The following is a 12,966-nucleotide window of genomic DNA, read 5'->3' on the forward strand; positions in this document are numbered from 1 at the left end:
CTTTGAAAGTGCCAGCTGATGTCATCAAAAAACACAGTCACTTTCAAAACCTGCAATGAGTTTCCGCATTACTGCAAATCTCGTTGTCTGTGACAATCACTGTTGTTTTTTAAAAATGTTTGATGACATCAGGTGGCACTTTCTTAGGACCTTTTTATGTACCGAATGACGAAACGATCGTTTTCGCATATGTTGACACTGATATTGTGCTGGAGATACTGGATATGAGGTGGAAAAAGTTGTGGATGTGTAGCAACATTTTTACACCATTGGGACAAATCCAGGCGATGTTAAAAGTGTACCTGCACTATTTAGTCCACCGACTGCATATATTAGCCCTGCGATTGAAGTACAGCATCTTTGTCGAGTCTTAAAAGCGGGCAGGTGAGGACGGCGCTCTGGCATGAGGTGGAAATCCTTCGCTTCATCAACAAGATCCCTGTTGGAAGGAACACAGAACTCAAAAGGTTGGTAATGTATGACAGTAATATTACATGATAGCTACTTGGCCTCTAAAAGTAGCAGATATATACACATTTATCCAAACTTAGATGAACTATTTCGCAATAACAATTTTAGATACACATGCCAGATATACAGTTGCGGCCAAATATATTGGCACCCTTGCACTTATCTTCAATATTTCACAATTTCTTCTAAAAACTGTCTCCACACCTAGTTATTGGGTGTTCAAAAGATAACAATTTAGTATATGGTTGCCCAGCCTTTAGCCAAGATAACGGCCGACAAATGCTTCTTGCAGCCAATAATGATGTGGGCCCCATTACTGGCGATAATGGGGCCCACATCGTTTGACCTTCTCAAGTTGGTTGTGTTGGTGGGCTGTGAGACCTGGGTGCCAGACCAGAGCGCTGTACTGGAGAAGGCCTAGAGCCTTCGGTAATGTCAGAGATGTGCAAGTCCAATTTTAGGTTGGCTTGGAATGTCACGCCAAGCGCTTTGGAGCTGGACACCACCTGAGGTGTGTGTCCGGAGATGGAAACAAGCAAAAGGAAGAGGGGTCATGCTGCGACAGTACATACAGTAGGCCTATGCTATGCTTATTGGAAAAATGACTTAAAAGACATACGATGACCTCTCTGCTTTTGAGTATCCTTTTTGCTTTTGGTATATGTTCTGTCACATGCAGTGCGCTTCTCAGGTTTAGAATCAGGGGTTCAGTCTAGTGAGCTGTGTGCCGAGCGTGAATTGTTGCAGAAAGTAAAATTTAAAACAGGCTAGAGTCTACTTTCATTTAATTCAAATGTTTTGTATCGGGTGTATTTACAGAGTCCGGAAAAATACCTCCGTTAAATTTGTATTTTTACTCCGCCTATAAATTGCACATGGCACACTCGTCTACGGTTTGCAGTTGGTACTAACATCTCTATTTACTTTACAACATTGGAAGTCACTTTTACCGGAGCTTTACTGGACTTTCTAACTTAGAAAGGCTAGCCTGCCTTGTTTTTAGCCAAATGGCTAATGGCAATTATCAAATGGCTACCAACAGCCAACCATTGAATCTCCACTGCAGCCCATAGGCGGAAATCCCAGGGGGGACGGGGGGGACACGACCCCCCCATCCTGGGGAAAATATGATTTGTCCCCCCCAATATATCACTGTAAACATAACTATGTAATTTCAATAATATTAATAATACGCAATGAAAGCACTTGTGCTGATTATAGACACTTAATAGCGCGCTTTTAAATTTCACAAGATTGCGACCCCCCCGCCCTTTGCCTCACAATGGTTTGATCCACTGCCAGTTCTTTAGCTGGCAAGGTAATAGAGGGCTCGTATCTACTGTCCGAAAGGCACTCAATGTACGTAACTGACGTGAGGTAATCCAGTCAATCGCGCTTTAGCAATGTATATATTTTTTTCATGTTGCAGGGTTCACACACTAGCTGAATTTGCAGAGCTAGCGCGCAAACTAAAGCAAACATTAACTATCAAGCTAGCTAGTACCTATTCCATTTATGTGGCATCGTCAAAGATGGAATATTTGCTATCGTCAGTTTATTCCAAGATTAGCATGCGGCTGTTCAAAGTCCCTGTGATAAGGTTAGCGATAAACTGAAGTCCAAACTGAACAGAACTACACTCTCTTATACCATTGTCTTAAATATATTTAATGGTCTCGTTGCAAAAGCTAAATTGTCGCTAGTGAATTTTTAATTTTTTTCACCTTTAACCAGGTAGCAAAGATTATAGCAAACACCACAGAAACGGAATTGGTGCTCGCTAGCTTTGCAAATTCAGCTATTGTTGGAAGCCTGCCAATATGAAACAAACTATGTTAAAATTTCAAAACGTTGCAGCATGTGTTGTGTAAATGTGTGTGTGCAGCTAGACCGGTCAGCCAGCCAGCCAGCCAGGTAGAAAAATGTCAGAAAAAAGTAAAAAGACGGACATCAGAGTATTTTTCAGTACACCAAAACGCAAAGTAAGAACTCTAGTAGCCTAATATCTCAAAGACCAGTTGATAAAATGTTCATAAGAAATAAGTGAAATGCTAATGGAAATATTTCACAATGATGTCATTTGGCAGAGCAGGCAACAGATGGCACACAGACAGCAGATGCAGGGACAGACTGGCAGAGACAGGGAGTCTCAGGTAAGTTTGTTGAGTCTTTGTTTGGCAACATTATGAAAGGTTCTCAATTTTTTTGATTTGTAAAATAGGGACATAATTGGAAAATGCCATGAATACCCCCACTCAACTCAAACTGGTGACTAAACTAAGATTTGTTTACGGCAATGGTATTGCTGTTGTGATTAATTGTGTAGTTTTGGGTACCGGTAGTTAGGAGTACAGCAAACACCTTATTTCTTTTCTAGGAGACAGACTGTGAGTCAGTGAGGGTGGTGAAAGGGAAAGAGCCAAGGAGAGAGACTTCAGAGGACAGTGTCACAGCCACGGCAGGACCAGGTGTCACCCTTGTTGCCAGCAGCACCAGTATAGGGGACAGTGGCACAGCATCGTCCAGTTACCTCAGTGATGACACAAAACCATATCAGCCACACCCACAATTTATAGAACCGCAAACTCTTGCAAACGTTTCAAGAGAGAGGAACACTGCACTGATAAGGAACATTGCTATAACTATTATTATTAGTAGTATTTTAATGATTTAAACAAGTTGGGACAACCCTTCAGTTAACTACTGTACCTAACAATTATCCAGTAGTAGTGATTATGGTCCCTCAATATACATTTAACATATTACAACATAGTCTATGTGTTACAGCACTACTTTTGGTGTCCCCCTCAGGAATTGCTCCTGAGAAAATTTCATGTAATTGTCCCTTCCAAGGTTGATATCAGATTTTCGCCCCTGCTGCAGCCGCTGTGAAATGTTACCTGAACTAAAGGACGAGGTGGAAAACCGAATTCACCTGGGGCAGGGATTTGTCTGTAAAAAGTGCCTTGTGTGACCGGATGGTGGATGACATCGGGGAGCTAAAGCAAAAGGAGAGCCTCATCACCAAGTTCACTGATGTTGCTACAGTCCACCAAGTTCACCAACGTTGCCACAGCACGTCTTGGTGATAAACCTCTCTATCGGCCATTGGAGAGGCGAGCTGGGAGATACCGACCTGTTCCACTCCTTGGTGCTTTCCTGGAGCGAAAATCCATGACATTCTAGTGATGCTTCCCACAATCAAGCAGCAGCTACCTAAGGCTGACTCTCTGGTAATACATGTGGGTTCGATTGACATTAAACAGGGTACCTCCGAAAACCTGAAACAAGACTTCATGGACCTGATAGGAGCCACAAAGTATGCAGGCAAGCAGATTCTTATCTCTGGTCCGCTACACTCAATAGGCTGTGGGTCTAACCGCTTTAGCGGGTCTCCTCCAAATCCACAACTGGCGGAAAACACTGTGCCACGGTGAAAGTGGCATTCATTGACAATTTCGAACGGTTTTGGAAGAGGGAGGCGGAATACACTCAAACGGCCGCGGGGGAACACAGAGCCTCCCTACGAACATAGCACAGTAGCTAACCGAGTGACTGACAGCCCAAGCCCCCAGGTAATTCCCATTATTACCACTCAGTCCTGTGTATGTTCAGCGAGAAATTCTCCGTTCAAGAAGTACTAAAATCAGTACTTTAAAAAATATATATATATATATACAGTGGGGCAAAAAAGTATTTAGTCAGCCACCGATTGTGCAAGTTCTCCCACTTAAAAAGATAAGAGAGGCCTGTAATTTTCATCATAGGTACACTTCAACTATGACAGACAAAATGAGAAAAAAAATCCAGAAAATCACATTGTAGGATTTTTAATGAATTTATTTGCAAATTATGGTGGAAAATAAGTATTTGGTCAATAACAAAAGTTTCTCAATACTTTGTTATATACCCTTTGTTGGCAATGACAGAGGTCAAACGTTTTCTGTAAGTCTTCACAAGGTTTTCACACACTGTTGCTGGTATTTTGGCCCATTCCTCCATGCAGATCTCCTCTAGAGCAGTGATGTTTTGGGGCTGTTGCTGGGCAACACGGACTTTCAACTCCCTCCAAAAATGTTCTATGGGGTTGAGATCTGGAGACTGGTTAGGCCACTCCAGGACCTTGAAATGCTTCTTACGAAGCCACTCCTTCGTTGCCCGGGCGGTGTGTTTGGGATCATTGTCATGCTGAAAGACCCAGCCACGTTTCATCTTCAATGCCCTTGCTGATGGAAGTAGGTTTTCACTCAAAATCTCACGATACATGGCCCCATTCATTCTTTCCTTTACACGGATCAGTCGTCCTGGTCCCTTTGCAGAAAAACAGCCCCAAAGCATGATGTTTCCACCCCCATGCTTCACAGTAGGTATGGTGTTCTTTGGATGCAACTCAGCATTCTTTGTCCTCCAAACACGACGAGTTGAGTTTTTACCAAAAAGTTATATTTTGGTTTCATCTGACCATATGACATTCTCCCAATCTTCTTCTGGATCATCCAAATGCTCTCTAGCAAACTTCAGACGGGCCTGGACATGTACTGGCTAAAGCAGGGGGACACGTCTGGCACTGCAGGATTTGAGTCCCTGGCGGCGTAGTGTGTTACTGATGGTAGGCTTTGTTACTTTGGTCCCAGCTCTCTGCAGGTCATTCACTAGGTCCCCCCGTGTGGTTCTGGGATTTTTGCTCACCGTTCTTGTGATCATTTTGACCCCACGGGGTGAGATCTTGCGTGGAGCTCCAGATCGAGGGAGATTATCAGTGGTCTTGTATGTCTTCCATTTCCTAATAATTGCTCCCACAGTTGATTTCTTCAAACCAAGCTGCTTACCTATTGCAGATTCAGTCTTCCCAGCCTGGTGCAGGTCTACAATTTTGTTTCTGGTGTCCGTTGACAGCTCTTTGGTCTTGGCCATAGTGGAGTTTGGAGTGTGACTGTTTGAAGTTGTGGACAGGTGTCTTTTTTTCCCTAATTTTGTCTGTCATAGTTGAAGTGTACCTATGATGAAAATTACAGGCCTCTCTCATCTTTTTAAGTGGGAGAACTTGCACAATTGGTGGCTGACTAAATACTTTTTTGCCCCACTGTATATATATATTAAAAAAATAAGTACTCTAAGTCCTGTGGAGTTATTTCACCCCCATTAGTACTGCTTACTCCACCAGTCTGCCACTAGTTTCGATGTCTTCACTTTTATTCTACAATGTAGAAAATAGTACAAATTAAGAAAACCCATGGAATGAGTAGGTGTGTACCAAACTCTTAACTGGTACTGTAATTAACGCAATGGACAGGAGACAGCTCTGTGCTGCACTTTATATTGATCAGTCGAAAGCATTTGATACGGTCGATCATGCAATCCTGCTGTGGAGGCTGTCCGAAATTGGTCTAAACCAAGCAGCCTGTGGCTGGTTGAAAAAATACCTGCACAACAGAAGTCAAAGTATGGCTGCTGGTGGAGTTCAGTCTAATTTTCTTGACATAACAAGTCTGCGTTGCACTGCTTGTATAAACTGCTAAACCCAAAACCAACATATTCTGTTGGCTTTCACTACACAGCAGCAGAAATTGGTTTGGCCTGACGCGCCGAGGCAGCTTGTACACAACCCAAAGCCCGTTTGGTCTCACGTGGTATGAGACTAATCCATCACCAGAAAGACAAAAGGCTAGGGGAGAGGACTAACAAATCAACTCCAACATTTCCAGAAACAAGAAATGGTGGACGGTTGGCCATGGGACTTAGCAACCCCATCCCGTAAAACCTTTGTGCTACAAAAACAGCAACAAATGTAAATTCTACAAGTGGATGCGAGGATCTCCCATTGAATGTTCAAACAATGTTTGAGTCTGAAAGCTGGCACAGCTTACCAACAAAATGAGGAGATCCCAAGCTACAGATCCTGGGGGTGAGGGAAGCCAGTTGGATTAGCTCTGGATCCATGAGAACCAGCACTGGAGAAACAGTACTACACTCTGGATGGGAGGACAGACAACATCGTGAAGGTCTCACCATCATCCTACAGAACGGTGTAGAGAAAACCCTGATGGAATGGAAACCAATCAGCAGCATAATGATAAAAGCCACCGTGAAGTTCTCACCATCATCCAACAGAACGGTGTAGAGAAACCCCTGATGGAATGGAAACCAATCAGCAGTAGAATGATAAGAGCCATCATGAAAGTCTCCCCATCATCCTACAGAACGGTGTAGAGAAAACCCTGATGGAATGGAAACCAATCAGCAGCAGAATGATAAGAGCCATCGGGAAAGTCTCCCCATCATCCTACAGAACGGTGTAGAGAGAACCCTGATGGAATGGAAACCAATCAGCAGCAGAATGATAAAATGACAACATACGAAACAAACAATAATCCAATGTTATGCTCTCACAAATGATGCCAAAGACGAAGAAAAATACCTGTTCTATAACACCCTCCAATCTGACAGAGACCTGAATCGTCATCGGAGACCTGAATGGAGAAGCATGGATGTGGAGACCTGAATGACAATAGTGAGAGACTGGCAACATTCTCCGCCACAAATAACCTGGTGATAGGTGGCACCCTGTTTCCCCACAGGAATATCCCAAAATTGATATGGTACCCTCCTAATGGAAGAGGCAGGAACCAGATTGACCACCTGATGATCAACAGCAAGTGGAGAAGCTCGCCGAGGGACGTCAAGGTGCGAAGGTAAGCAGATGTCGCCAGTGACCACCATCATCAAACTAAAGTGGAAACGCTCAGGACCACCAAGAAAAGGAACACCAAGATTTGATGTTGGCATGCTGAGGGAACAAACTGTCAAGAAAACCTTCACAATGCAAGTTCGCAACAAGTATCAAGCCCTTTCAAACAACACATAAGAAGATGAGGAGGAGACAGCAGGGAATGTAGATAGGTAGTGGGAGAAAGTAGAAAGAAAACCATAGGACACAGAAGGCAATGGATCACCCTAGAAACATGGTGAATGATTGAGGAAAGAAGGGACCTGAAAAAAAAACAGATGCCAAATCACATAGGCTGAAATAGAAATTGAAGGAGCTGTACAGAAAAACCAACACACAAGTCAAAAGGCTAGTAAGAGACAAAATGGCCTACCTGGAGGAGCTGGCAAGTGCAGCTGAAAAATCAGCAGCACGCTCCCGAGTGGCCCAGCTGTCTAAGGCACTGCATCTCAGTGCAAGAAGCATCACTGCAGACCCTGGTTTGATCCCGGGCTGTATCACAACCGGCTGTGATCGGGAGTCCCATAGAGCGGCGCACAATTGGCCCAGTGTCGCCCAGGTGAGGTAATTATTGTAAATAAGAATGTATTTTTGAACTGACTTGCCTAGTTAAATAAAGGTTAAATAAAAATGAAAAACTGAAAAAACAGCAAGGAACAGTATTCAAAATCACTAACTTAATCTGTGGCAAATACTCAAATCAAAGACAAGCAAGGCAATCTCCTAACTACCGAAAATTCACAGGAAGAAAGGATGGACAGAACATTTCAGAGAGATTCTCAGAGAACACCCTGTGGATCCAATGAACATGTCTGAAGCTGCTCCAGACACTGACCCACCAAGCAAAGTAGAAACAATCACTACCATCAAGTCACTAGAGAATGGGAAAAATCCAGGTCCTGATAACCTCAACTCAGAGCTGTTCAAAATCGATCCAGTATTGCCTGCAAACATCCTTCTTCCACTCTTCACTGACATCTGGATGAAGGGAAATATACCTTCAGATTGGGCCAAGAGGGGTCATCATACAGGTACCTAAGGGCCCACTTTCTGACTGCAACAACTGGAGGGGCATCACATGTATATCTGTTCCCAGCAAGATATTTTGCAAGATTATCATACAACAGATATCTTCAGCTGTAAACAAAGTACTTAGGAACGAATAAATGGAATTAAGGGGAGGAAGGAGCTGTACAGACCAGATAGTCACCCTCCAGGAACATCGAGCATCGAACATCGAACATCGAGCAATGTAAACTGGCAACAAAAACTCTACATCAACTTTATTGACTGCCAGAAGACTTTTGACAGCATCCACCACGAAAGCCTATGGAAGATCTTAAGAATTCATGGAATTCTCACACATGTCATCATAAAACAGTTCTATAGCAACTTTTCATGCACTGTGGGAACGAGCAACATGAGCTTTGCTGTGAAGTCCGAAGTTTGTCAAGGTTGTGTGATGTCAGCCGTACTCTTCAACCTGGCAATAGACTGGGTCATGCAGCAGACAACAGAAGACCAGGTAAGAGTGACTACAGTGATTCAAAGTCAGTTAAGAACAAATTCTTATTTACAATGACGGCCTACCCCGGCCAAACCTGGACGACGTTGGGCCAATTGTGCGCCACCCTATGGGACTCCCAATCACGGCCGGATGTGATGTAGCCTGGATTCAAACCAGGGACTACAGTGACGCCTTTTGCACTGAGGTGCAGTGCCTTAGACCGCTGCGCCACTCAGGAGCCCCTGGCTCTTTTATCCCACACACCAACATCTAAAAGACCACTGACGGACTCCAATTATGTTGGCGAGAAAGTCGGCCTGGTTACCAACTGCAGCAACACAAAGGTCATGCTCATCAACATACAGTGATAGCAATACAAGGTTATAACATTTACAGAAATGTGTAACTTTAGAATTTGATTTGTAATGTGATAGTGTTGTGTTGAGACTGATCACGTTGATGTATTGTTCCCATGCCACCCTTGTCAATGAGACCGTGGTCTGATCATGTTGATGTATTGTTCCCATGCCACCCTTGTCAATGAGACCGTGGTCTGATCATGTTGATGTATTGTTCCCATGCCACCCTTGTCAATGAGACCGTGGTCTGATCATGTTGATGTATTGTTCCCATGCCACCCTTGTAAATGAGACCGTGGTCTGATCATGTGGATGTATTGTTCCCATGCCACCCTTGTAAATGAGACCGTGGTCTGATCATGTTGATGTATTGTTCCCATGCCACCCTTGCAAATGAGACCCTGGTCTGATCATGTTGATGTATTGTTCCCATGAGACCGTGGTCTGATCATGTTGATGTATTGTTCCCATGCCACCCTTGTCAATGAGACCGTGGTCTCAATGGTTTCCCCTGGTTAAATAGTTTTTAATTCTGGTTGGAACGGAGAGTGCTCTCCAGTGCATTTACAAGGTTCAACAGTGGCATAGCTGGCAAGAATGCAGGTAGGTCTGACAGGTTTAGTGGTGGTCATTTTCATCTGGGGTGACAGATGAAAAAACCTGTAATTATATGATTGGCAATGGAAGAATGGTTGTCTGGATCGAGCCTGTCAACTTTGATGGAGATGGTCTTTCTACTGCTGGTCAGAGACCTCCTTTGATGGTACCATGTGGCTGGGTTCTCCCTCTTGTTATTCTGGATTTTGTTGTGGTAGAACGTTCATCTTGCTGCCTTGATCTCTCTATGGGCTTTGTTCCTCAGCGTGCGCCATGAAGGCCAGTCTTTTTCACGGAAGGCTTTCAGTCTTTTTAAATCAGCTCTTTGATTCTAGGTGAAATCGACTCCTCATCCTGAGCATGCATCCTAACCACCCATTTTGAGAAGAAAGTTGCAATGGCATAATTCAGGGTGTTATAGAAGTTCTCTGTTTTTTTCCTGTGCTCTCTACACATTTGTTACTTCATTTATGGAGGGAAAGCTACTGGCCACATGCTCTGATGCTGGACTCTTTCATTGGTTGAATAACTGTTTTCCTGGTTTGGTGTGGGAGGCAGAGTGAGACTTGGGTGTGACAACTACAATATTAGGATCACTGAGACCCAAAAGGTGACATTGTTGTAGGGCTACTATAAAAGTCCTCTAGATGGTGAATGACAAAGTCAAGGATGGCATTCTGTTTAGTTGTAATGTTAACACGTTGTTCTAATCCATTCCCTGGGTATAGTCCAGACACATCAACATGGTTACAATCACCCATGATAAGGATCCCAGCATCAATGTACCTTCCCCTGATAGTATCAATGCTGTCGGTTAGATGTTGGGTAAGTTAATCCTCTGAATTGGATTGTGGGGGGGATACTCCACACATAATCCACACATTTGGGTCAAACCATGTCTCTGACAGTAGCAATTTCAGTCCTCTCTGCCAGCAGAAAGAATCCAAATTAATCCAAATTGTCAACCAGTGTCCGTGGTTTGCATACTATGACCTTATGAGTACTATTACAGTGTTTCCCATATATATATATATATTTTGTCATTTAGGAGAGCGACTTACAGTAGTGCATTTTTTTTGTATTTGTATTTATGGATCCCAATTAGCTGCTGCCAAAGCAGCAGCTACTCTTCCTGGGGTCCAGCAAAATTAAGGCAGTTTATACAATTTTAAAAACATTACAATACATTCACAGATTTCACAACACACTGTGTGCCCTCAGGCCCCTACTCCACCATGACCACATATCGACAGTACTAAATCCATGTGTATGTGTCTGTGCCTATGTTTGTGTTGCTTCCCAGTCCCCGCTGTTCCATAAGGTGTTTTTTAAATCAAATTTTACTGCTTGAGTCAATTACTTGATGTGGAATAGAGTTCCATGTAGTCATGGCTCTATGTAGTACTGTCTGCCTCCCATAGTCTGTTCTGGACTTGGGGACTGTGAAGAGACCTCGTCACATGTTTTGTGGGGTATGCACGGGTGTCCGAGCTGTGTGCCAGTAGTTTAAATGCTCGGTGCATTCAACTCTTATAAATACAAGTAGTGATGAAGTAAATCTCTCCTCCACTTTGAGCCAGGATAGGTTGACATGTATATTATCAATATTAGCTCTCTGTGTACATCCAAGGGCCAGCCATGCTGCCCTGTTCTGAGCCAATTGCAATTTTCCTAAGTCCTTTTTTGTGGCACCTGACCACACAACTGAACAGAAGGTAAGGTGCGACAGAACTAGGGCCTGTAGGACCTGCCTTGTTGATAGCGTTGTTAAGAAGGCAGAGCATCACTTTATTATAGACAGACTTCTCCCCATTTTAGCTACTACTACATCAACATGTTTTGACCATGACAGTTTACAATCTAGGGTTACTCCAAGCAGTTTAGTCACCTCAACTTGCTCAATTTCCACATTATTCATTACGAGATATAGTTGAGGTTTAGGGTTTAGTGAGTGTTTTGTTCCAAAATACAATGCTTTTAGTTTAAGAAATATTCAGGGCTAACTTATTCCTTGCCACCCACTCTGAAACTAACTGCAGCTCTTTGTTGAGTGTTGCAGTCATTTCAGTCGCTGTACTAGCTGACGTGTATAGTGTTGAGTCATTTGCATACATAGAAACTCTGGCTTTACTCAGTCAGTGGCATGTCGTTAGTAAAAACTGAAAAAAGCAAGGGGCCTAAACAGCTACCCTGGGGAATTATTGATTCTAACTGGATTATATTTGAGAGGCTTCCATTAAAGAACTCCCTCTGTGTTCTGTTAGACAAGTAACTCGTTATCCACATTAAAGCATTATACTAGTTCCCATCCTGACAGACACCTCGTTAAGTTCGCTGATGACACTGCCTTGATCAGCCTGTTGCATGATGATGAGGAACATCATGGCCCGGTCCTAGATAACTTTGTAGAGTGGTGTGAGGAATCATACTTGGTCCTCAACACCAACAAGATCAAAGAGATGTGCATTGACTTCAGGAAGTGTACAACACCTACCTCTGCAACATCTATCAGAGGTAAGAATATAGAAATTGTAGAGGAATACAAATACCTGGGTGTCTTTTGAACAATAAGCTTCAGTGGAGTAAATGTACAGACCAGATCTACAAAAAGAGCCAACAGAGACTGTACTTTCTCAAAAAGCTGGGATCTTTTAGATGTAGACTGTACTATACTGACTCTGTTTTACAAATCTTTTATTGAGAATATTTTAACGTTTTGTATTGTTTGTTGGTTTGGCAATGCCAGTGTCAGCCAGAGAAATATGTTGAGAAGGATTATCACCACAGCAAGCAAGGTACTTGGAGTCAACTAGACAGGCTGGATGAGATCGTTAAGGTCAGGGCCCTCCGCAAGGCTCACAAAATAATTTTAGACCCAAGCCACCCCCTGTACCTGGACTTTGAACTACTCCCCTCTTGGTGCAAGTATAGGGCACCCCTCAGCAGGAAAAACACAACTAGGCAATCATTTGAGCCAGGTGTGATATCCCTCCTAAATAGCCTGGGCTAATGTTCCTATCGACTCAGTAAGGCCAGCAGGCTAGTCTTTAAAAAAAAATAATGTTTTATTGGTATGTAACTTATGGAAGTTGTATTGCCAATTTTGTTTTGTATTTAAACGTGTACATGACACTGCAACAAAATTTCCCCATGGGGACAATAAAGTCTGTAAGTAAGCAGGGGATGTAAAGCCATAACAAGTTTTTCGAGCAGCAGACTATGATCAATAATGTCAAAAGCTGCACTGAAGTCTAACAAGACCGCCCCCACAATCATTTTATCATCAATTTCTCTCAGCCAATCAT

General features: G+C 43.2%; 1 protein-coding gene across 1 annotated transcript in view; it reads right to left on the minus strand.

The window, feature by feature from the left end:
* Positions 1–12,966, minus strand: part of klhl18 (kelch-like family member 18) — a 65,331-nt gene that overhangs the window by 17,994 nt on the left and 34,371 nt on the right. Inside the window, exon 6 of the mRNA XM_055867557.1 lies at positions 303–439. Coding sequence (XP_055723532.1) covers positions 303–439 — 137 coding nt within the window. The remainder of the gene's footprint in view (positions 1–302; positions 440–12,966) is intronic.

This window comes from Salvelinus fontinalis, chromosome 17, assembly GCF_029448725.1.
Source record: "Salvelinus fontinalis isolate EN_2023a chromosome 17, ASM2944872v1, whole genome shotgun sequence".
In the NCBI taxonomy this organism is placed as follows: domain Eukaryota; kingdom Metazoa; phylum Chordata; class Actinopteri; order Salmoniformes; family Salmonidae; genus Salvelinus; species Salvelinus fontinalis.